This window comes from Cnephaeus nilssonii, assembly GCF_951640355.1.
Source record: "Cnephaeus nilssonii genome assembly, chromosome: 9".
Classification (NCBI taxonomy): domain Eukaryota; kingdom Metazoa; phylum Chordata; class Mammalia; order Chiroptera; family Vespertilionidae; genus Cnephaeus; species Cnephaeus nilssonii.
Window position 1 is genome coordinate 21,020,534 of NC_137080.1, and position 26,496 is coordinate 21,047,029.

At 36.7% G+C, this 26,496-nt stretch overlaps 1 protein-coding gene across 2 annotated transcripts in view; it reads left to right on the forward strand.

Moving 5' to 3' along the window:
* ENPP1 (ectonucleotide pyrophosphatase/phosphodiesterase 1) overlaps nt 1-26,496 on the forward strand; it is a 64,561-nt gene that overhangs the window by 18,368 nt on the left and 19,697 nt on the right. The window contains exons 2-16 of one of the 2 annotated variants that reach the window (XM_079781091.1): nt 4,486-4,558; nt 6,870-6,986; nt 7,671-7,796; nt 9,639-9,699; nt 12,087-12,184; nt 13,421-13,500; nt 14,522-14,641; nt 15,694-15,803; nt 17,491-17,556; nt 17,848-17,920; nt 19,004-19,112; nt 20,545-20,676; nt 23,193-23,224; nt 24,212-24,339; nt 25,451-25,520. In XM_079781091.1, coding sequence (XP_079637217.1) covers nt 4,486-4,558; nt 6,870-6,986; nt 7,671-7,796; nt 9,639-9,699; nt 12,087-12,184; nt 13,421-13,500; nt 14,522-14,641; nt 15,694-15,803; nt 17,491-17,556; nt 17,848-17,920; nt 19,004-19,112; nt 20,545-20,676; nt 23,193-23,224; nt 24,212-24,339; nt 25,451-25,520 — 1,395 coding nt within the window. Of the gene's footprint in view, nt 1-4,485; nt 4,559-6,869; nt 6,987-7,670; nt 7,797-9,638; nt 9,700-12,086; nt 12,185-13,420; nt 13,501-14,521; nt 14,642-15,693; nt 15,804-17,490; nt 17,557-17,847; nt 17,921-19,003; nt 19,113-20,544; nt 20,677-23,192; nt 23,225-24,211; nt 24,340-25,450; nt 25,521-26,496 lie in introns of those variants that run through there. The other variant, XM_079781092.1, reaches the window with a different exon arrangement.

Below are 26,496 nucleotides of genomic sequence, written 5' to 3' on the forward strand. Positions count from 1 at the left end.
ACAGACCGACGCTCTATCCACTGAGCCAAACCGGTTTCGGCCAAAAAAACATGTTGATGGTAGATTCTTGGAAAGCCAAACAAAATTTCTGTGTCTTTGAAGCTTATTTTTGTGGAATTACTATCTCACTTTTTCCCTTTAATGTTTGTGGAAAGTGCTATTCTGGTATCCACAGAGAAGATATTCTTTTTATCCACAGAAATAGGAGTCTCTCTGAGGAAAAGTTGTATGGCTTGTGGTCTTAACTTGTGTGTAATAGAGGGTCTTCCAAGAGCATTATCGACTGGGCTTCATCATGTAGTGACAAGCTCTGCCTCTGTCTGGATCTGTGTTAGAGCCAAAGGAACTCACCAGAGGGCTGCCCTCTGCTATGTTGTCATTAGCCTCTGATTGGCCCTTTAGTTACTTTCATAAGCAGTGGTTTGTCCACTAAGACCATAGATATTTGGAGTTTGTTGTCTTGTGTGTATGTGTGTGTGCGCACTTAAAACTTCATAAAATAACTCTTACATGACTTTTATTTCAGCACCTTTTCTGCTGTCACTGTAGTCTTCAATCTATGCTAAGCCATAAGTTGATAGATACTGCTATAATGATTTCTTTGCCTCTTAATTGAGATCTGTTAATGAGATAATAAACAATCTCACTATTCCCATATTTGCCAAAGCTGACACAATTGTGAGGATAAAGGACATTCTGCTTAAGACAGTTATCACAGTACAGGCAGTCATTAATATTTCTTAAATCTAATTTGATGAGGTTGAGTGTGGGTTGGAAAGACAGAGATAAAAAGGATATATTTTGAAAGCTATCATAAATTAGAAATGGAGATAAAGTTTTGAAGTCATAATTTTACTCTGTAAAGAAATTGTGCTATTGTGTTGTAGAATTAAACTACATTGAGAGGATAATTCAAGTTGAATTAGATTTCAAAGTCCTCAAAATTGTTGATGAGAAATTCCCTACTGAAAACTACTCTGATTGGGTGTTGTGTAATGGAGTAGTAGGCAATCTAAATTTCATCTTTTATGGGTGGGATTATAGACGAGAAATGATTGCTTTTGTTGTTGTACTTTTGTTTCAATTACATGCTATGTATTATCTTATAAAAGGTAAATCTAAGTAACATAATTTAGCGAAGAAGAGGTGATTCAAAAAAATCAGTGTACCTCTTCTGCAGCTCAGCAAGAGGGTAAAAGTCTGCATATATCATGTATGTTTTAAGCCAGTGGTTAAGAAAATAAAAGTGATAATGCTGGAAGTGAATTTCACATGAATGTAAATGGGGTGATGGAAGAAAGAGCTACTGTGGAATGTTAACACTGCTGCTGTTTAATAGGCCTTAGATACCCAGCCAGAGGAACTTGGTGGTAGCGAATTTACTGACAAATAAGGAGCATGGTTGTGATGAAAAGGGTGAAGATGCCTTAGAGGAAGTGACACTGGCCCAAAAATTTCATAGTTAAGGAACTCTTGGAGACATTTCACGGTAGTAAAAGGGCAAAGGTCAAAGCATTGGAAACTGATCTGAACTTAGAAAGGAATATGACAATTCACAAAAACTTAGAAAAATTCTCACTCTGTATTATAAGTTACATGATGAGAAGACAAAACACTGTTCAAACTATTCTTGAAAAGTTTATTACAAAGAAATAAAACCTTAATTCTCCACATTTTAACTTACAGTGTATTAAATACAGGTTAGTTTTACTATTTTCTTCATTTTCCTATCCTACCTAATAATAGACAAATATGCAAATTGACCGTACCTTCGCTATGCCCGCGATTGGCCAGGAGGCGCGGGGGGGGGGGGGGCGGGACTCGGGGTGGCCGGGGTGGCCGATTGGGCCGGCGGGATGCTGAGCTCACGTCGCCAGCGGCGGCTTGAGCTCAGTGTCTGCACCATGGCTGTGCTGCGGCACAGAAGGGGCCTCTGGGCAGCAAGCTCACGTCCCACCGCGGACCATCAAAAGCAGGGGAGCTGGGTGCCTGTCCGCTGGTGCACCAGGCCTTTCAGAAGCCTCCGGCGGGGCGGAGGCTTCTGAAAGGCCTGGTGCACCAGCGGACAGACACCCAGCTCCCCCGTGATCAAAAGCAAAAGTGTGGGAGCTTGGTGACTGTCCACTCAGGCACCAGGCCTTTCAGAAGCCTCCGTTGCGCTGGAGGCTTCTGAAAGGCCTGGTCCACCAGCGATCAAAAGCAAAAGCGTGGGAGCTGGGTGCCTGTCCGCTCAGGCACCAGGCCTTTCAGAAGCCTTCACCGCGCCGGAGGCTTCTGAAAGGCCTGGTGCACCAGCGGACAGGCACCCAGCTCCCCCGTGATTGAAAGCGAAAGCGTGTAGGGGACCCTACACGTGCATGATTCAATCATGCACTGGGCCTCTAGTAGATTTATAATTGACAGTAAGAGAGTTTTTAATATTTTTGATAGATGCTTTAAAATGATGCTTCTGTACTGTTGTGTCAATTTATACCACCATCAAAGGTTCAGGAGAATCCATTAGTACTCTTTCTGATACCTTGTTCTGTCTCTGCTGTTTTCAGCTATTTGTTCAAGCTCTTCCTCTGATTGTTTCCTATTTTAATGGACGTAAGTAGATTTTTGATTTCCTAAAAAAGGGCGGGGCTGGCCTAAACCCTGTTGCATTTTAGACCCATGATACTCTTGTTCTCCTTCCCTTTACTCCCATTTTTTAAAAAATAAGTTAGACTGACTACTTCAGTTTACTTACCATTCTTCTCTTCTTAGTTCTTGCAATCATCTAAGAATAGGCATCTTGAGGACATGTCTGTGTTATTACTGAGTAGCCAGTACCTAGCCTAGATATTGACATAAGATCAATACTTAAGTTTTATTTGAAGAAATGTGTTCATAAAAGCCACTACCCACCATTCACCCTGGCCCATTCATTCATCCTTCCTTTCTCTACCACCTCTTCATTTTGGCTTTTGGGAAATACCACTCCACCTTTCCATGCCTTCTCCCTGCATCCACATCCATTTCCCTGTGCATTTTCTTTGTTCCAGCCAAAGCAGACTGCTCATTGTTCATCTGCTGCCTTTCATATGCCTTCCTTTCTTTGAGTGTCTCCTTAAGCTGGCCTTCCTCCTAGATGTTTGCTCTGCTCTGTCCTCTCTGCTTCCCTCTACTCTGCCTGCAGTCCCGGACCATCATTGCCCCGCAAAAGGCTTTCTCTGTGACACACTTTCTGATCTCCCTCTCCCCAACCACCCCAAACTTTCTCCTTTAAACAACTACAGACCTCTGCAACTGCTTTGTAGAGGCTACCAAGTATGATCCATTTATGCTGTTATATTTACCTCCTCCCACAAAAATAGAAGCTCCCCGAGGAATCTCTTATTCTTTCCTTCAATGTGCAACATAGTTCTTACACACAGTTGGTATTCAATGAATATTTTGTTGGATTGTCCTGTAAAGTGGCATCCCACAGAGCTGTCAAGGAAACTCCATCCCACTAAAAATATTAAGAATTGTTTTACGAGTTCTTCTTTATTTTTCTTCTGACTCACGAATAAAAGTTCTGTTGTTCTTTGATGTTGTATGATGTATCCACTTATTTTAAAATGTCAAAGGCCAGGAGAGTAGAGAATGAGGAAGTACCAAGATGTTAGAACCGGAAATATTTCTAGGGATTCCGTGTAGTCCAACCCTTTAATTTTACAGGTGAATAAACTGCTGTCTAGAATGCGTTAAGTGACTTGCCCCAAATCGTACAACCAAATTGTGGTAACATTTGGACCAGAGATGTAGTCCCCTAACCCTGTCCAGTGCTTGTTCCCACAAGGTGCCAGAATGCACATGAAGGTATGGTTTAGGTGTGTGTAGTTCAACTGTTAAAGGAGGCAGCTAATGCTCCTGTTGCCTTTCAAATAGGAAATTGAGTTACTAACTAGATTTTCCTCTTTTTCTCTGTTACTTGTTGTAAGTTCTATAATTGGATTAATTTATATCAACTGGAAAATTTCTAGCAACAATAACTTTGGATGGCATAGATTTATTGCTTTTAAGTAGTCTTTTTTTTTTTTGGTGTTTTTTAAAAATATATTTTTATTGATTTCAGAGAGGAAGGGAGAGGGAGAGAGAGATAGAACCATCAAAGATGAGAGAGGATCATTGATTGTCTTCCTCCTGCACGCCCCCTACTGGGGATTGAGCTCACAACCCAGGCATGTGCCCTGATCGGGAATTGAACCGTGACCTTCTGGTTCATAGGTTCACGCTCAACCACTAGGCCATGCTGGCTGGACATAAGTCGTCTTTTTGTTGAAGTGTAACATACATACAGAAAAGTTCATAATGCAGAAGTGCAGTTTGAATTGTCACAAAGTGAACACGATTGTTTGACCTGTACTTTGATCAGGAAACAGAATAGCATCAGCAAGTTTAGAAACATTTAAAGAAACAAAACATTTGAAGAAATAAAGAGTTTTGAAGCTATATAATTTTCTTTTTATCTCCCCACAGGTATTGTCAGTCTGTGTCTTAACAATAATCCTTGGCTGTATATTTGGGTTGAAACCAAGCTGTGCCAAAGAAGGTAACTAGTACTGTGTATGTGTGTTGATATTCAGCCTTCTTCAGAATGTGATAAGTGTTATGTTCTAATCCTATGGCTGCTCCATGATATTGCGTATTTGGTGCTGGTTTGAGCCACCTTAAAACTCTTTTATCTTATCCATATTTTACTTACTTGCAAAATTTCATCCTAAAACAATAAAGAGGGGCTATGATAGAAAAACCAACCAACCAAACAAACAGAAAACTCCCAAAACAACCAAAAGTAAATTAAGAACAAAGGAACAAACAAGCAGGCATGGCCCACAGGTTCTGGCATCAGGCTCCTGAAACCGATCCCTGCCTTCGCCCAGGCACTCCTTTCTCCTCCAGCCGCGAGTTGCAAAGGCAGCCCAGAGGTTACCAGGTGACCAGCCAGCATCCCTGGGCAACCATAAACATACCTTTATCTGTTCTCATGGCTCTTAAAATTGTGGACTTAGTGGTTTCAATCATTTGTGATATTTTTAAGCTAATACGTGTGTGTGTGTGTGTGTGTGTGTGTGTGTGTGTGTGTATCGATTGTAGAAATTATCCAGCATTGGTTCACTATAAATCATAAAACCGAATCACAGTTCATTGTAGGAGTCATTATTTTGCCTGTGAGGTAGGCTTGTTTTCCCCTTGTAAAAGTCATTGATGGTCTTTCTAGAGAATTCAACTTTGAAAATTCTTTTCCTGTCAAACGATTCTGTAATTGTAATATTAGTCATTAAAAAATTTAGTGATTATGAAGCTATTATTTATTGTTGAAATGAATGAAATGTAGTAATTTAGTCAACAATCTTACAGGCATAACTTAGAGACCTTGCAGGTTTGGTTCCAGACCACAGCAATAGAGCCAGTGTGGCAATAAAGCAAGTTGTAATCTTTTTGCTGGTTAAGGGTCTTGCCTTCACTTGGTAAAAAAAATACAGCATCAGTGAAGTGCAATAAAGCGAAGCACAATAAAAGGAGGTGTGCCTATATTCAGAGCAAAAATTAAGAAGCTGCTGCCTTTAGTGTTCACTGTGTAGTTTTTTTGGCATGCAGTAATTTACCTTGAGTTCAGTTTGACATGCAAAAATAGCAGTTTTAAACCTGACATAGTGTGCACAATATTTTAAAAAATTTTTAGGTGCATATTAATGAGCTTCAAATAATACCTATTATTCTAATAGCTTTTCCCCTGTGTCAGGAAAATAAGCACTTCTGACTCTAAAAACTATTGTCATTTTATGTCCTTAAAATTGCCTAAAATCCCAGGGTTATACGAGGTAAGTTCTGTGGCAGTGTCTTGCTGGGTCAGGAGACCATTCAAGTCAAGAGCTAGGATTATTCCTTTCTTCTGTTGGACTTCCATTGTCTTACATGCATATATTTTTCTCATCATCCTTATTTTTCAGAAATCCAATAAAATCCTAGGTTGTTCTAGATATCTAGTAAAGAGTTTCAATGTAAAATTGTTTTTAGTGAAAAGTATTTTCTTCCATATCCTCCATTTATCTATTTAGGAAAAATTTATTAGTACCAATAATAGTCATGTGTCTTGTAGGTACAAGGGATACATTGTGCTGGGCAAAATTTAGGTGTGGTCTTTGTTCTTAAGAAGTTTGTAGTCTAGTGTGAGACTGGGATGCTAATCAAATAATACAGTTACAAATTAAGTGGCTGAGAGGAAGGATAAGATTTTATAAAATTTAAGAAAGCAAAGTGGACTGAGACTGGGCAGTTTGGGAGAGCTTCTTAGAGGGAGCTAGGCTGGATCTGAAGGTGAAATGGGGTTCAAGGTGATGGTGATTGAGGGGGTGGGCAGTCTGCAGAATGTGTTCTGCATAATCCCATTACTTCTTTACGCTAAGACAGAGAGTAAGGTAAGTCAGGTATTCTCTCTCTGAAAGATTCATAGATAATCACTTTAAACATCTTTTCTCACATTTTGAAATTTTAGAGAACTTCATGGCTGTTTAAGCCAACCTTCAGAACAAGCCCCTATTCTGACTTTTCTTTACCATCCCATAAAGCATTTAAGTCTTATCAAACACAGTAGGGTTGTAATAAGCAAAAGAAAAAACTTCTCTTTTTTTCTATGGCAAGAGAGAAAATCATGAACTCTGTACACAGGTTACCTTCTATTTGTATCAGTTTCCGTGGGTATTTTTGAAAGATTCTTAGGTAACTTTATTATCCCATCTGTGATTTCTAAAGTAGTATTTGAATTGTACAGAGTAGATGCACTTAGGTGTGTCAGTTGGTGCTTGCTTTGTAATTCTCTAATGATTAGAACCATCTAACTCGTTATTCAATATTTTCAGTTAAAAGTTGCAAAGGTCGCTGTTTTGAAAGAACCTTTGGGAACTGTCGCTGTGATGTTGCTTGCGTTGAACTTGGAAACTGCTGCCTCGATTACCAGGAGACCTGTATAGAACCAGGTAAAAATGTGCTGGGGAAAAGGCAGTCATAGGCATTAGTAAAACCACAGGATGGTTCTGCGTGTTTTAGGTATGCGATTACCTAACTCATTTGAGATTTTTAAAAATTTGGCTTTGATATTTCTTTAGAGTAAACAATTCCACATATTTTGGCCATTAAACACTATATGGCCAGCAACACTGTGCCGATTTTTAATGTACAACCTAATCTGCATTTAAACTAAGTTCAAAGGAACATATATGACTATTTTATTAAAGCAAGAGTTCTTGGATGTCCACGTAAACTTTAAAATAAAACCTTCAGGACATGGAAAATTTTCTCAGTTTGATGTTGACTTTTCTACATCTGACATGGAATAATATTTAAGTGGGAGTGAGCCAGATTTAGATTCAAGTTTGAGAACCCTGCAAATGGCTGGTGGAAAAAGCCGAGACCTTCCTATGAATTCCATCGTAAGAACTGCTTGTCCACATTTTAGAATGATGAGATTCTGGGGTTTTAGTGAAATAACAACAACTGCTGCTGCATATTCCCTGTTCGTTCTGACTGACATTGCGATGGCAGGATCTGTGACTGACTGAAAGTTAGGGACCGGTTTGTTGTCTCTTACGGGTCCGGCTCCAGAAGACAACAGCTCTGTGTTCGGGTCGGACCCTGAAATTGTTGTTGATATTTATTCCTAGAGCACATATGGACTTGCAGCAAGTTCAGGTGTGGCGAGAAAAGGCTGTCCCGAAGCCTTTGCTCCTGCTCGGATGACTGCCAGGAGCATGGTGACTGCTGCATCAACTACAGCCCTGTGTGTCGAGGTCAGCTTCCCACGCACTCAGCCGTCTCTACAGCCTGACGTCTTCCTAGGTCTTCGCTGGGTTTTGCACACGTTTTATTTTTTCACATTAGGAGTCATGTTTGTTGGCCAACCATACTAGCTGAAAAAATATTTTTTAAACATTTTATTAGAGAAAATTTCGAGCATATACATGAGTAAAAAGAAAGTGTATTGTGAACATGGTACCCACACCCAGATTAATAATGATTATCTGCAGAGGGCGAACCGTGTTTTGTCTATATTCATTCATTCACCAGCTACCACCCCCTCCTGTTGTTTTGACATTAGCTTTATATTTAATGCCGAATTGTGGAAAGATCATCCCGGCTGACTCCTGTGTCCCAGGTTCCCTTGTAAAAACACGAGGATAATGACTTCCATGCCACCCCAATAAATTCAATTAAAACGATAGCAGCAACTTAGAGGCTGAATTTATGACGTGAGTAATAGGAGGAGCTTAAATGATAGGTGTACTGTTGGGCCCACTATAGCTTGACATAGCTCTGTAAATATGAGCCTGGTCACAACATTCTGAGATAGAGGTGAGGGAGTTGGCTCATGAATTTCAGGGACTCTGCTCAAAGGATGAACAATATCTCTATATTCCTCACTGCATAAAAGTAAATTTGTCCTTTATGATGGCCTTTACCTCTCTTAGGAATCATGAGGCTCGTTTCATATGAACATGAGATGATTCTGTCTCCTAATTTCCTAAAAGTATAGCCAGGTAGCTGTGGCAGGTTGTCTGAGAATCCATAGCACAGAGCCAGGTCAGAGGGTCTCAGGAAGGCAGTGATCTCTTCCTCAAATTAAGAAAAGGAAAATGCAGCAAGAATATAGCATTGCACCAAAAGTAACATCATGTCGGGGGGGGGGGGGGGGCGGAAATTACTATACATTGCCTAAATTCCTACTGGAAATGACTTAGGCATTTAGGATAATCTGTTCATTTTGTGAAAGGTACAGTGGAAAAATATTGAAAACTCAACTTCCTAAGGTATATTATTAAGATTACGTGTTTTTTTTTTTTTTTTAAACATTAGGTTCTTAGACTTCAGTAGGTTGTATTTTAGATCATTAAAAGGAAGCTTATGTTAAAACACAGGAAGAGGAGTTTCCATCCTGTCTACTTCATTTCTGACCTACTCTCTCATATATTGCTTGTGTCACTCATTTCAAACTCAGTTGCATATTCTCTTTTGTCAGTGATTGTTGTCTCATGTGTTTACTTTCTCTCCATAGTTAGATTATGAGTTCTTAGCAAATAGACAGCATCTCACACTTTTATATTTAAAAAAAAGTCTGCCATGCATTGAGAGAGTGGATGTGAAATTACTGCAAAAGATTATAGGTTAGTATGTAAACTGATGTTATTAGGATGTCTTGTCTAGCTGTTACAGGATTCTTTGAAATTCTCTGGCACTATCTAGCTCTGTTTGAGAGGAACTGACATCATAGATTTAATACCAGAAGATTTTGTTGGGTGGGATAGAAGGAGGGTTGTAAATTTTGGCTGAAAATATGAACAATTTAAAAATGGAAAAGATGCCTTCAAGATCTCACAAATGTAATATTATATTTTAGTCCTGCAATGATACATTCACTTTTTTCGTGATATCAACTAACTCTTTGGAAACATTTTTATTTTGAAACAGATTACCTCCCTCTTTTCATTATATTTTCCTAGAACCATGCCCCATGTTACCTATGTAAATGTTAACACATTTTGTTTTTAGAATCTGTCTTAATGTGTCTCACAAGCATCATATTGTTATTGCTATTAAGTGTGTTCATCTTGTTTTATTTCTTCAAAATATTTTAGGTGAGAAAAGTTGGGTAGAAGAAACGTGTGAGAGCATTAATGAGCCACAGTGTCCATCAGGGTAAGATGATATTCTGAGATACCCATTTTTTCTTTCTTAGAAATACAATTTTTTTTCTTTCCAAATTGAAAATATAAAATAATTATTATTCATTGGTTTATTAAACATGAATTTCAGGCCTCATATTTGGCACTGGGAGAATAGAGATGGTATAAAGTGTTGTGACCTGCACTCTGGAATGTAGTGGAAAAAAGAGAAGTCATGAATATGTAGTATTTAGTATTCGTGAGTGCTGGGTGGAAATATTTGTATCTTCCTTCTTAGAAGGAAGGGCTCCTTTACTTTCATATGGAGTTTTTAGAGTTGCACTTGTAGCAAATTACTTTACAGCTTCTTTTTTTATATTTTTGCATTTAGTTCATTTATAAATTTGGGGGATAAGCAACATGTCTGTGAGAGGATGTTACATAGTTTTTACAATTCATATTTGTTCTTTTTGTCCTTAGGGTATTTGGCACTTAGAGTATTTTATATATACTAGGCCATCAAAAAAAAAATTTCCCTGTGGAATTCAGGGAATGGAAATTTTATAAAAGATGTGAGATACATTTAGCTTTGCTCCACTTGAGATCTACCCCATATAATTTGAGTTATTCATTTCTTTTTTTAAAATATATTTTTATTGATTTCAAAAAGTAAGAGAGAGGGAGAGAGAGATAGAAACATCAATGATGAGAGAGAATCATTCATCAGCTATCTCCTGCATGCCCCACACTAGGGATCAATCGCACAACTCGGGCATGTGTCCTGAACGGGAATCAAACCATGACCTCCTGGTTTGTAGGTCGATGCTCAACCACTGAGCCATACCAGCTGGGCTTGAGTTATTCATTTCATGAAATATACTTTTACCTCTTTAAAATGATGATTTTTCTAAACTATTAAAAATGTTGTGCCTGTATTTTAGTTTATTTTTTATGTATATAACTTATTTTTGATTTATAAAATATGTATTTTTTTCTTTGGAATGGGAGAATATATTTTTGTTGTTCAAAACAATAGTAACAGCAATAGAAAAAGCTAAACTCAAACCAAAAAGTTCCAAAAGAAGAGACTTTTTTTAAAAGGACACTTCTCATGTACCTTAAGCTTCCTTTTAAGTCCCAGATATACAGGAAATTTTCAACTTGGTGAATTTTGAATTTTTTCTTTTCTTCTAAACATTGATCATTATTTTTCAATTATAATGTTGAGGTAGTTTTTCTTTTTTTTTTCTTTTAGTGGAAAAACGTGCCTTCTTTCTTTACAAGAAGATTATAATTTAAAACACATTTTATTATACTGGAAATTGATTTGCCAGTATATTTACCTGGTGGTTCAGGAAACTGTCTTTATGTTTGCTGTTGATTGAGTATAAATAACTTTATAAAGATACAGACCATTGAGACTGTATGCAGCTGATTCTGCAGAGTCACCCAACAGAGTGTGGTATTAACACTAGTTAGTGTAAGTTATGTAAATTACATACACATCTCTTCCTTTTTCTATTTGTGTTTGTATATGAGAGTAAGCTGGGGAGGAGATAGAGTTGAAAAAAGCAAGGTGAGGTAAACATTAGCTCTCAAAGTTTGAATTACTGAGTACATTTTCAGTGGAAAGTTTTTTTCACGGTTATCCAATGATATATAACTCGCCTGCCATCTCCCAGATAGCATCGGAAGCTGCAAAATTCCTGAACCATGCCTGTTTTGGTGTAGTCACGTAACAGTTGTCCATAGTTGTTCTCTTTTCCTGAGTATATCATTGGATGTGTGTGTGTGTTTTTCCTTCTTTGCTTCCCTGTTTAGATTTCCACACCACAGACTGTGTGTGTGCTGTCATTGTTCATTCCTAGCTTTAGATCATTTCTTTGTTGTTTATATATTTAAATGCAGTAAATACCTCTTAAACTTCTCTGTTAAATATTAATATCTTTTAAATATATTAAAGCTAAAAACTATTGAATATAATTTATGTGATATTAGGTGCCATCTATTAGATTTAAGTATAGACAATATCAGAAAGTGGTTTTTCAGGGAAAAAAATTAATGGAAACAAAAACATAATTTAGAAAATAGTTTGTGTTAACATTTATTATGATGCATATTGGGAAAATATTGCATTTTAGTAGCATTTGGTTAGCTCGTAGAATAAAAGAAACCATGAGTGATATTCTCTGTATGGTGACTCAATGGTATGAGTGCTTAATAAATACTGTTTGATAATAGATAGATATGTAATAAAATGTAAAAGCATGTATATGAATATAAATGCTTATAAAGTATCCTTCATGAGGTTGCTCACCGAGTTTGCTGGTTAACTCTAGATTACACAGCGACCTCAGTGGAAAATCCTCATTGGATGTGTGTCTTCTTTCTTTAAACATGTTCTTTTTTCCTATTGCCCAGGTTTGAAACACCTCCTACCCTCTTATTTTCGTTGGATGGTTTCAGGGCAGAATATTTACACACCTGGGGTGGACTTCTTCCTGTTATTAGCAGACTAAGTGAGTAACTTCAGAGTTTACTATTGGAGTATCACGATTTCAATGAGATAGTCGAAGGACACAGTCTTTTTTTGGAAAAGTACTGGCAGTTTGAACTTGACTGTTTTACTAAACTTCTCTGATATGGAGTGGTTGAACTTGATGATAAGGAACTAGTGTTTAATATTGTAATTACTTTAAGCTGCCTTTTAAATACTTCTAAAATTTGTTTTTTATTTCTTATTGGAAGAAAATAGTTTTTAGAAATACCATTTGACATAAAAATTCCTTAGTGAAGAGCCTGCATAGTCAAGGAAGGCCCTGTTCTCACCAGCCAGGACCATGGGCCTTCACGCTTGCATCTGGCCTTTTGTTGCCAGTGAGAGGAAGGTTTGTTTTGATGGCATCAAACATGGCATCCTGAGCTCAGAATTAAGTAGCTGTAGGTACCGATATGTGAAGTTTAAAAGCTACCAATACACAATTAGCCTGTCTAGCTTGAGATAACTGGGGAATGTGGTCTGTCATTATGAAGTGTTTGGAAGGCAGTGAGATAGACACATGCCAATCTAGGGAATATTTTGAGGCAATGAGGTATTAAAATGCTAGAATCATTAGTTATATGTTCCTTCCTCAGTAGCAGATGCAGAAGGAGCTGATTCAGGAACAATCTGACTTCTGCGCTTTCTCTGACTTGAAAACAGAATCTGCCTTTTTTTTTTTTTTCCCCCAGCAGCATTGAGTTTGTCCAATGTGAGCTAGTTCTGAATCTATGGGTTGGGACACTGTCACCCCAGCTACTGTTTCACCCTAGTTTTAATTTTATACAGATTTAGCTACTAGTTCAGTTTTGTTGTTGTTGTTGCTATTGTCTTGTTTTTTTGGTGTTTTTTTTTGTATTACCTCTTGCAATATAGGTATGTGACCACTAAATAGTCACAAAGATCTAGCAAGCATCGTTATTATAAATGGTCCATCTGGAACTTAATGTTATTGATTAATATAGGATAATTACTTCATTGGCTTAATTATTTTGTTTAATATTTTTGACTAGGAGAAAAATTAACTCTCTTTTAACATTGAATTTGAGTTAATAATTTTGCTTTATAATTCACCCTGAATTTGTATAGGATTATAAACTCCTCATGGGTTAATGTTTTTATACGATTTTATAGACTGCTGTGGTACCACAGCTAAATAAGGTAAACAGATTGTCAGTTGTATTTAATAACAATCTTTAATTTTTTTCCTTTGTAGAAAATTGTGGGACGTATGCTAGAAACATGAGACCAGTATATCCTTCAAAAACTTTCCCCAATCACTACAGCATTGTCACGGTAAGTTCTGCATTTCAACTTTTATGTGTTCACAGACGTGAGATGTAAATGTAGGATTTTTTGAGAGATTAATTAGATATCAGATCAGAAAAAAAAAATAACTTCTTTTCCAAAGTATAGTTAAACCAAGAAACCTAGATTCTGGTCGGTCTTTGCTCTGCTACTAACTAGCCCTGGCCTTGGGAAGGTCACTTTCTTTACCTTCCGAGTCTCAATTTTCTCATCTGAAAATAGGTGGCCAAAGACCTCCATAAATGCTTTCTTGGTTCCTTTTAGTTTTAAGATCTCTGATTCTTAGGTCCTGTTTTTTTCTGACTAGTTTGGTATCTTACTTTATTTAAGCCCCCAAACTATCTCACACTGGTGTGTTTGCAACTTATCTTTCCAATCATCTTTTTTTTTTTTTTTAAATTGTTGACACTATTACAGATGTTCCCTACCACTCCCACACACACTTTGCCCACCTCCACCCAGCCCCCGCCACCCCTCCCCTGGCCTCCACCACTCTGCTGTCTGTGTCCATGGCCCATCAATCATCTTGATGGATGAATTTGAGCAAATCACTCTGCCTTACTCTGGATAGGATTACAGTCCTGTTCTTGTTTCAGTCCAAGTTTCCAGATTTAATTTGAATCCAGGAAAATGAAAAGTAGAATTCATTTGGCCTGGAACCCTGAAAATTAATACTTTAGCTTGTATGGATCCCAACCAAAAAAAGTTTGTTCTGCAGAAATGCCTTCCTCGGCAATGCAAAAAGATAGCATAGTCCTTTTTTCACAGTTTGGGAGGCTGCCTATTTATATAGCCCTTCATCCATAGCATTGCTAACTTATTACCTCCTTTTACATAATGAAAAACACAAATACTACATAACATTTTGAGTGGTTGGTTGTGTTTTGATAATACTCACTGTTTTGTTTTTCCCTCAAACTGTGTTAAGTTTCTTATAGCTTCAGTAACCTCTTTTTCTTTGATGAAAATACTCATTGCTCGCATAAAACCTGCATTTTATATTTTTTAGGGTCTTTATCCAGAATCCCATGGCATAATTGACAATAAAATGTACGATCCAAAAATGAATGCTTCCTTTGCACTTAAAAGTAAAGAGAAATTTAATCCTGAGTGGTACAAAGGAGAACCGGTAAGTTGTTTGTTTTAGCGACTAAAGCAGTTTCTTTTATTGTTCTCATCTCTTACAGTCAGAGTAAAATACCAGATTCCCTGGCACGCTTAATAACCTGCTTCATTTACTGTGTCTATGGCCATCCCTTTGTAGATGGATGCTGATAATCCTAAATGCAGTTTGTGTCATTGTGTAATGAGAGTAGGAATTTATTTCAGAATTGGGCTCGGGTTATTCTGAGCCATTTTTCTTTCTGCTTGACCCTATCTTCTTGTATTAGTAGCATATGGCAGTAGGTGAATGGGAAGTAATATTTTGATCTACACCAAGCTAACTATTTCTGAAGGAGGTAAACTTTGACTTCTTTTGCATATGAAAACTTAGAAGATTCTCTCTGACTGTAATTTAGATGTATCCTATCTATTTTTAAAAATTGTTACAATATTTCTATAGGGTCTATTTGGATAGTCTTAGTAATCCTCTTGGAAAAAGAGCATGATGTGTAATTTACAGGTTATAAAATTCAAATTTTAGCTCTGATATTAAAGCTCTGTGACTTTGGGCAAATTATTTTTTCTGTGCCTTAGTTTTCTCATATCTGTACTGTAGATAATACTGTTAAGTAGCACAAAGGGTTTTTTGAGGGTTATTTAAATTAATAATCTAGGATAATTATTGGACTACTATTTAGAACTGTAATTGGCAATAATAAATGCTTAATAAATATTGGTTATATAAGTTAAGATGTTGATAAATTGGACATGCATATTTGTGAATTTTTCTTTTTTCAAGGGGAACCTGTTAAGTAGGGGTATGGCTCTAAAAGTTGCAGTAGTTGCCAACTGACTTATGCCCATATTTTTTAGGTTAATTTAGTCTCTACTTTATTTATTTTTGTTGCTGTTCAGAGTCATATTACATTATTATTTTTAAATCTAACTGCTGGATTTTATTAACCTTGCAAACATCCTAGCACTTGAGAAGAATGCATTGGTGTTGCATGAACACATGTTTTCCTAAGAAATCAATATTTACATAATCTCCTAACTTTCCTTTGTAATCTTTTCCAGATTTGGCTCACAGCGAAATATCAAGGTCTGAAGACTGCCACATATTTTTGGCCAGGCTCAGATGTGGAAATTAATGGAATTTTCCCAGACATCTATAAAATATATAATGGGTATGTATAGATGTACTTTTTCTAGGACTATAACATAGAATAGCTTTTAAAATAAATAAATAAATAAATAAATATTGATTTCAGAGGAAGGGAAAGGAGAAAGAGATAGAAACATCAATGATGAGAGAGAATCATTGATTGGCTGCCTCCTGCACATCCCCTACAGGGTTCCAGGCATGTGCCCTGACCGAAATTGAACCAATCAAACTGTGACCTCCTGGTTCATAGGTCAATGCTCAACCACTGAGCCACACCAGTCGGGCTTCTTTGGTGATCTTATGTCATTGTTAGCTCTCTGTGGTTTACTTGAGCATAGTGCAGTGCCTCTTCCCACCTTATTATTTACCACTAGAGGCCTCTTGCATGAAATTCATTCAGGGGCAGAGGGTCCCTCAGTCTGGCCTGTGCCCTCTCACAATCTGGGACCCCTCACTCCTAACCACCCACCTGCTCGCTCCTAACTGCCTGCCTGCTCACTCCTTACATAGCCCACCTGCTTGCTCCTAACTGCCTGCCTGCTTGCTCCTTACCACTTGGCTAGCCGCTTCTTAGCGCTGCTGTGGAGGCGGGAGAGGCTCCTGCTACCGCCGCTGTGCTAGCCAGCCGTGAGCCCAGCTTCTGGCTGAGCGGCACTCCTCCTGTGGGAGGGCACTGACCACCAGGGAGCAGCACCTGCATTGAGCGTCTGCCCCCTGGTGGTCAGTGCATGTCACAGCGACCGGTTGTTCTGGTCGTTCCGCTGTAAGGGTCATTAGGCTTTTATGTAATAGAAGATTATTTTCATTCCGTGGATGGTAATTGAGATTTTATTACGATTCACTATACCAGGCACGGGGGATTCAAAGATTAGTGATATATGTTCTCTGGCTTTTCCAAATCTAATAGAAAATACAACTCATGCAACTGTAATGGGGTTGGGCAAGCACACACTTTGGTGGAGTTTTGTAAACAAAATCCTGTGCCTGGAGGAAGGTGTAGTGAATTCTGCTGAGGCAATGTTGCCCGGGGAACTATCTGTTCATCAGCTGCCTACTTCCTCCTTTTGCTGAGTCATCAATAAGTGAGTCTTCACGAGGTGCCTTGGAAGAGTGTACTGACACATGGGTTTTTCACGTGGCAGCAATTGCTATTCTCAGGGATAGGAGAAATACCTCAAGTAGAGATTAGGAAGCATATTTTTAAGCCCAATGACAACTTTCATATGTGTAAAACTTAAACAGTTAACTGCCACGCGTCCAAAACGAAAACCATCCCCACGTGCCACGATATTTTGAATTTAATTTAAAAAATCAATTTGCAATGAATATTATAAAGATAAATGTATTACTCACAATTCAGGTGTTCTTGAATATTTTCAATTGAAAATTCTTACAAAAAATGATTTTAAAGTTGGTCAGGGCTGCCACTTAGGACAAACATTTGTTTTTTATAGACGTGCTTGGCCTGTGGGGAAGGTCCGCCGCTTGCATCTACAGATGCTTACGGCGTACAGTGGGTTAACTTTTGTTCCTTTATTTGGGAAAACAATTTTAAGTTTCCAAATAAAACTCTTACATGGCTTCAGACACAATTGATGCATGAGATTGTTTTAATCTTTCTTAATGCAATTTTGTGAAGAAAAACATTTATATTTTAAACCTAAACAGTGGTCCCAGATTTGTTTCATCTTGTTTATTCTTAATTTTAGTTCAGTACCATATGAAGAAAGAATTTTAGGTGTTCTTAAATGGCTACAGCTTCCTATAGATGAAAGGTATGTATCGTAAATACTCCTTTGTCTTATAGAAATTACACAATATTTTAAAGTAGACTGCAAGAAAACTTTGATATTGGCTCTGAGGTTTGATATCCAAATGAATTCTTTGTTGAGCTATTACAGTCACATTTGGAAGAATTTGCAACCTGCAAATTATTTCCCAGCCAGTTTAGAAACGTTACCCCAGTGTTGTATACTTTTTGTTCACTGTCGATTGTTGAATTATTCTTTTCATTCTGTTGTACAATGTGTTCATAAAATATTACATTTTGATACTGTTTGATTTAGACCACACTTTTACACTCTGTATTTAGAAGAACCAGATTCTTCAGGTCATGCCTATGGACCAGTCAGCAGTGAAGTAAGTACCTCTTATCAGTGGTTACTTCCTTAAACCTGGTAATGGGTAGCTGAATGAACCTTGATTTGAAGTTGGTTTCTAGACTGTTCTGTAAGATTCCATGCTTTCTGGAAAGAGTGAGTATTAAGCTCAATTTTACTAAACCACAGAATGCACTTTAATCAAAATAAGAGTTGGGCGGATTTTTTTTTATATGTTTACTGTGCTAAATTGAACTGATGAATTAAATTCAATATTTTCAATTCCAAAGCCTTTATCCACTCCATATCCCCCATTGTTGGCCTAAAAGTTAGTGCTCTTTAAACATTTTGTAAATGGGTAAGACTCCACTTTTCTAGGAAAATGTAGGGTAATATGTCAAATAGCAGAAGAAGCCTCCTATGAACTCTCCACCTTAGGAACTATATCTCTGACCATCATAGACCATGTTTACAACAGAGCTGGGGCATCAGAGGAGTGGTGATTTTATCCAAAGTATAGAGAGCTTTCATTGAACAGTTATTAGGAAGTGAGAGATCGGGAAACAGCTCATGGACGAAGGCTGTTTCCCTCTCTCTCTAATAAACGTAGCGTCTTATTTGACCTGACCCCCTTAGGAACTGAGCCCACTCCCGGCTGTGTTTGTAATTGGTGCAGTGCTTTAAAACCTCAAATACTGCTTTCAGTTTCTGGGTGGCCATATCATTTTGTATCATGGAGCATAGGAAACATTTGAACCCAGGGAGGGAGAGCGAATCAGCTCAGCTAACACCATTCCCAAGATTTAGGATTAAGCATGTGTGGAATTTGGGCTCTTTCACTGGTAATTGTCAGCAGTTATTTCATGCCCTTCCTGTGTTACCTGACTTGTCTTAGGCTAAAGGTGAATCAGTTCATCATAGTATTTGTATCCACCGAACCCTCCCTCCCTTTCTCCCTCCCTCCCTTCCTCCCTCCCTCCCTCCCTCCTCCCTCCCTCCCTCCCTCCCTCCCTCCCTCCCTCCCTCCCTCCCTCCCTCCCGTTTTTCTTTAAACACAGATAGCTTTATATAGGAACAGCCATTAGTGTGGCATATATCACATAAGATTGCTTCTCTTTCTTAGATCATCAAAGCATTGCAGAGGGTTGACAACATGGTCGGCATGCTGATGGATGGTCTCAAAGAGCTGAATTTGCATCGGTGCCTGAACCTCATCCTCATTTCAGATCATGGTAATCTGAATTTGCATCATTTACCCTTCAAGTTAAATGGCGCCTCCCCCCCAAAAATTTACTTGATTGATTATTGTTTCATTATTTCCTCTTATTGTTATAGTTAATTCTTTTTTAAAAAACATAGTTTCATGTGGAAAGCCTTTAGGAAAACATAATATTAAATATAAAGTACAAATGAAACACAGAATTCACAGAGGTCTAAGAGCCTATCAATAAAAATACTTATACCCATGTCCTGATTTGGGGAAAACTTACACCAGGAATTTGGATAGTTAAAAAAATTCTTTTATATTAAATTTTGGTAAATCTACTCTAACAATTTTGATTTAATTCGAACAGATTATTATGTACCTTTTCTATTTGTTTTAGCATGATAAGTTCGACTTTTTAAAAAATTATCTTTATTGTTGAAATTATTACAGATGTCCCCTCCCCCCCTCCCCCCAGTTGACCCCCTCCACCCAGCAAAAAGTTTGACTTTGGAGGCAGTATATATTAATTTTGGCACTATTTTAATTTCACTTTTACTTACTGTGATCTTTATAATACATGTTTTTAAATAGCCTTGGGACTGTAGAAGTGGTGTGGATACAAGAAAATAGAAAACAAGTTCTTTTTATTGTTTTTTTTCTTGTTGTTATTATTGTTTGCTTCAGAAGTAATTACTGAAAATTATTTCTAGAAACAGTCCTAAAAAGTCATATCCTAAGGAAACTCTAGGCCTGGAATGAGAATAAGAATTTTATACTTACAGTTAATATCCTAGGTGATTTGGGGGAAATAATGAGGCTTTCATATTTATTCTAAAAATGTGATATTCCTCCTCACTCTCATAAAGACATAAAGATATTGTTTATATATATAAAAGCCTAAGCGACCATCTGACTGTTAGACTGGTAGCTATGAGGTGCAATGACCACCAGGGGGCAGACACTCTGACTAGTAGCTATGATGCGCACTGACCACCAGCGAGTAGATCTTCAATGCAGGAGCTGCTGAGCTGCGGTGACTTGGCAGCTGCGGTTCTTGGGTGACACCCCCAGAACCAGAGAGGAGGGAGCCCGATTATGGGTGTGTCACCCAAGAACTGCCCTCTCACAATCCAGGGCTCCTCAGGGGATGTCAGAGAGTGGTTTCAGCTTGATCCTCGCAGGCCAGGCCGAGGGACCCGTGCACAGGGCCTCTAGTAGTACATACATAAGAAGAAACATTAAACTAATTTTGGATAAAGGAAAGGGTAAAGATTTTTTTAAAAAAGTAAAATGGTAGATATAGTTAGGATTCTGTGTCTTACCTATTAGATATTTAACATGAGTACTGAGTACATGTTTATTGAATTAAATTCAAGAAGTGAAAGACATTTTGTTCTACATGTTAAATTTTTCATTCAAGTTGCAACATGTTTTGGATTTTTTTTTTTTTTACCTAGGCATGGAACAAGGCAGTTGTAAGAAATATGTATATCTGAATAAATATCTGGGGGATGTTAAAAATATTAAAGTTGTATATGGACCTGCAGCTCGATTGAGACCCTCTGATGTCCCAGATAAATACTATTCATGTAAGTATAGCTCTATGCTGACCTTGAATATGAGTATATCTAGAATACATTCCTCTAAATCATGATATGTCTAAACTAAAGAGAATCAGTCCTAGTTGGTTTGGCTTAGTGGATAGTGTCAGCCTGCAGACCAAAGGGTCCCGGGTTCAATTCCAGTCAAGGGCATGTACCTTGGTTGCAGGCTCCTTCCGAACCTATACCCTGGTCAGGGCTTGTGCAGGAGGCAACCCATTAATGTTTCTCTCACATCAATGTTTCTCTCTGTCTTTCCCTCTTTCTTCCAATCTCCCTAAAAATCAATGGAAAAATATACTAGGGTGAGGATTAACAACAAATAAAAAGAGAATCAATTGAAGTTAATTTCCTTTTCATGATTAGATAATCTCCAGTGCAAATCTTCCCCTCAGGGGACTGAATGTGAGGATAGGTCTGACCACCATAGTATTCATGGCTTAGAATATTATTCAATGAGCTTAATACAATTTCATGTTGTATTGTGTGTTTTGATTGTATTAGGCTCAAGATTACTTGTACAAAAAAAACTTAAGAGAAAAGTTTAGCAACATTTATTCAACTTTAATTAATGACATTCCATTAAAATAATTTACTCAGGTTATAGAATAATATTCTATTATGAGGAAGAATGTTGGCAGAGGTGATTAATTCTATAAGCAACTGGTTTCTGTCCTCAGAAGTGACTTTTTTAAAAACCATTTAAAAAAGCAATAAAAGTGTATTTTGTAAACAGAGAAGAAGAAATTGTACCTTCTCTCTTGACCACCCAGACTACCAAGAAATATTTTTAAATGTTTATTCTTTTGAAAGTCAAGCCTATTTCATAATTGTTTGCACCTCTGTTATACCCCTCTTTTCTCTTTGTTTGTTTTACAAGTTGTAAAATATTATTGTTATACATAGGAAAATTCACAATAGTAAGGCTATCAATTTTTTTCTAAAATTAGAGGACAAAATTCTTAAGGAAATGATTAGAGGACAATTTTCCTAAAGAATTTTTATGTATACTCCTCTTTTTGATTACCATCTTGGTAACTTTCAGATACTTAGGGCAATTTTATTTATCTTTTTTTAGAATTACTTCTAAAATGGAAGGAGAAGAAAGCTCATCTGACAGTTATCAAAATTGGGACCACATATACAATGATGGTATAAACATCAAATAACCACACACAAAAAATGAGTTAGGTTTGGGCACTGCAGTGCTATATGTGCTAATAGGTACTGTTGAATATTTATGATGAAAAAATAGATTTTGCTGCAGGAAAATGGTTATGTAAATATATTAACATAGTGACCCAAAGCATAGACTCTATATGCATAACAAATTTTAATTAGTATTTTTTATTTATTGACTTGAGTGGGGGGAGGGAGAGAAAGAGATAGAGGGAGAAACATCAAGTTGTGGTTCCTCTTATTTATGCATTCATTGGTTGATTCTTGTATGTGTGCTGACCAGGGATCAAACCCCAACCTTGGTGTATCAGGATGACACTCTAACCAACTGAGCTACCTGGCCAGGGCCCCTAATTAGTATTTTTTAAATGTATAAGAGTAACATACAATAGCTATAAAACCTCTTATAAAACTGTTAGAGGAATGGCAGTCCCAGAAATGTTTAGGATGGGATGGCTAAGCTTTAGCCACACTCTTAGCTCAGGCCCTCAAGTTTCCCAAATTAAAGCAAAAACGATATATATATATATATATATATATATATATATATATATATATATATATATATACATATTCTTTTATCTGGATAATTTTGTCAAAATTATGTAAAGTCTAACTAATTAGAAAGCTAGTCTGGAATTGATTTATAAAACAAGGTGCACTAGGTAGGTAACTGGGCTTGCTATGCAAACACAGTTCCAAAACTATTCTATTTATTCTTTTTTTCTGCGTTTCTCTCTATCCCTCTTATTTTGAAATTCTGGAATTATCAGTGACTAACAAAGTATATTAAGCTAAAAGTAACAGTTTCCCACCTTAAGCTCCCCTAATTTACAGCTCAGTTGCTGTCTTTAGAGATGAACACTGTTAAGTTTGGGATGTGTCTCCTCAGATATTTTCTATGGGTATATAAAACACATTCATTTTTATTTTTATTTTTATTCAGTGAAATCATACTAGCTGTAGTAGATGGAAGCATGAGTATTTGACTGCATGAACGGATAGATGGATGGATTAATGGGTGGGTAGACAGATGCACAGGCAGTTGGATAGATGGTCAGATGGAGACAATTGGATGGATAGATGGATGGTTAGGTGGATGTTCTGTAACTTGCCTTTTCATTTGACAGTGTAACATAATTTCATTGGCTTGGGTGGGGATTCCTAACACCTATCTTATTTCTGTCAATGGCTAATATATAATGATTTAAATGAGCTGTTAGAAATATAGGCCTTGAATCTGAAAGTCTATATATTTGTATTATTTTTATTTCTAATTATAGCATACTATCAATAATTAATTTTTTATCTTTGTCCCCCTTCAGTTAATTATGAAGGCATTGTCAGAAATCTTTCTGTGAGTATCTTTATTGTTCTATTATCTAATTACTGTTAGTTTTGTATAATATATATTTAGAAAATGTTCAATATTTGTTGTGATTATAGGATTAGAATTTTTGAGTAACTGGGCCAACATTTAAATGCATTGTAGATTTTAAAGATCTTCAAGGACTTGTCCCAATAATTTAGGTTTGGAAGTTTTAAGAATTTGTTTATTGATATTGTTAAATTTATGTGACAGTATAAGAAAAGCATAATTGAAAACAGTAGAAGGAAAAAAACCTACAGTTGTACCACCATTAGCATCACAATATATTTTCTACCAGTCTTTTTAATGCCTATTTTTAAGTAAGTTTTTGTCCTGGTACTAAATTATCTAGACTATTTTATTTTACTTGATAGAAAATTTTCACTTTTTAAAAAATTCCTTTAAAAAATATTTTTATTGATTTCAGAGAGGAAAGGAGAGGGAGAGAAATATAGAAACATCAATAATGAGAGCGAATCATTGATTGGCTGCCTCTTACATGTCCCCTACTGGAGATCCAGCCTAAAACCTGGGCATGTGTTCTTGACCAGAATTGAACCCAGGACCCTTCAGTCTGCAGGCTGATGCTCTATCCACTGAGCCAAACCAGCGAGAGCAAAAATTTTCACTTTTGGAGAAAACTCTTACAATTATAGCTATACGAGTGTTTGAAAATAGGATCATCAGTAGTAACTCAAATATAATCTTGTGACACAGTCTAAGTATCCTGGGACATCTAAGCAGTGATTATGGTTTCATGTAAAAATAAGAATATTTAATAGCTGGGAATATTTAACTTGTACATTATACAAATAGTAAGAACTCATTTATTTTTCTACATGTGACTTATTGGGCATGCTGGTAAAATATTTGTGAGGAAAAAATTCATATGGAGTTAGAAAGCACTTTTAAAAGAAGTTTACACTTAAGAAAATCTGCAAATAAATGTTTTTTCTTTGCCTTCTATGATTTTAGTGCCGGGAGCCAAACCAGCACTTCAAACCTTACCTAAAACAGTTCTTACCCAAGCGGTTGCATTTTGCCAAAAGTGACAGGATTGAGCCCTTGACATTCTATTTGGACCCTCAGTGGCAACTTGCATTGTAAGTTTGATAGCCTCCTAGGTAAACTTAGCCTGATCTATTAGTAATTCAATATGAAAACTGCACAAATATGATTCTCTAGACTCTATTCTAGGGTTTCTCAACCTTGGCCTCTTGACATTTTAGATAATATTGTGGGGAGCTGTCTTGTGTATTGTGGGGTGTTTGAAACCATTCCTGACTTCTGCTCACTAGATGAAAAAGTACTCTTTCTATAGTTGTAACAACCCAGATTGTCACCACACATTGCCAAATGTCCCCGAGCAAGGGGGGATCACCTACAGCTAAGAACCACTGCTCTGTCCACTTACTCCACAGTGATTATTTCTTATGCTCCAGATTTGTATTGCCACTTGCCATTGTATCTCTTCTGCACATTACAGTTATGCCTAATAATGTCTTCAAAGTCCAGCAGATAATTGGCAAAAGCTCTTTACCTTATAATGACCAATTAGCTTCATCATTATACACAGTTATTTTTTCATTCTTGTTATACTCATCTATCAATAAACCTCAGTTTATTGGTGTGTTCAGCAAATTATTTGGATCATTAATATGATTAACATCTCAAAACTTGACCATTAACTCTTTTGATGGTGGCAGAAAGCTAGGGATGAGGAATTTAGTCAACAGAATTGCACTGTCTCTAGAGACCTGCACTTGCAGTGTTCGGAAATATGAAAGACAAGATGGTTCTTACTCTTAAGGGAGAATTAATATTTAGTGAACATCTATTATGTTTCAAGCATTTCTTTAGGTTAAACCATTTAATTGTTACAAACAACCTAACATGACAAAATTGAAACCAAGAGTAGATAAGTAAATTTCCAGAGTCACAGCTAATTATTATCACAATCAGGGTTCAAAACCAGTTCTGTCTCAATGATAGTGGGTTTTTTTTTCTCTATATCCTATAGCTTATAGTTGATTTGTCTACAAAATAAAAGATAAAGGTGGTTTTTAATGCTTTCAAAGCCAAGTGATTTTATTTACCTTTTCTTGGTTTGTTTAAAAAAATACTTATTCTTTATTAATGATAATAATGCCATGGTTATCAATTTTGCTTTATGAATTGACTTTACATTGTTAATTCATATTATGTAAAAATTAGGAATCCTTCAGAAAGGAAATATTGTGGAGGTGGATTTCATGGCTCTGACAACCTATTTTCAAATATGCAAGTGAGTATACCTATTATATTTTTTAAAAATAATAGTTATATCTGAAGAAAAACTGGTATATAAAGTTTTAGACTTAAAAACACTGACATAAGTCTTGAATGAGAAATACTGAAATATACTTTCATATAGCTGTTTTTCTTTGGTATTAATTAAAGTAATATATTTTTGTTAAAATTTATATTCATATTTCATGAACATGTGACATATATCTCCTACTAAATTTCCAATAATTATTTTGTATATATTATGCTCCACTAACAATATTGCTCCACAGTAAATGAAAGAAAATTTGTTAATATTTGAGAAGACATCATACTTATGTTCTAAATAAAAATAATACCTTAAATTTTTTTGCACTTAAAATTTTTAAAAATATACTCACAATAATTATCTAATTTGATCCCTGCAACACTGTATGGGATGGGCAGGGTGAGGTTTATATTCCATTTCATACATGAAATTAGATTTCATCGTAATATTGTTCTGAATGTCAAGTCAGGAATTACAGTAAAGTTAAGAAAACTATTCTAGGTGTCCTGAGATTATCTGTGCAACAGGGGTTAAAAAAATTCCCACCAAGTCCATTGGGCATAGTATTTTTCCTCTTAACAGAATCAGTTTATATATGTACAATGTAAATAATATAAATTCACTTTAAATTTTTTTAATTGTTTTTCATTTACAGTTGACATTCAATATTATAATTAGTTTCAGGTGTCACAGCATAGCTGTTAGACATTTATGTAACTTACTAAGTGAGTCCTCAGTAAGTCTAGTACCCAACTGGGACCATACACAGTTATTATAATACTAGAGGCCCAGTGCATGAAAATTCATGCACTGGATAGGGGGGTCCCACAGCCTGGCCTGCCCCTTCTCACAGTCCGGGAGCCTCAGGGGTGGGAGAGGACCCGGTTATCAGGAGAAGGCAATGCCCCATCACACCTCTGCTGCTGCCACTGCCGGCAGCGCAAGC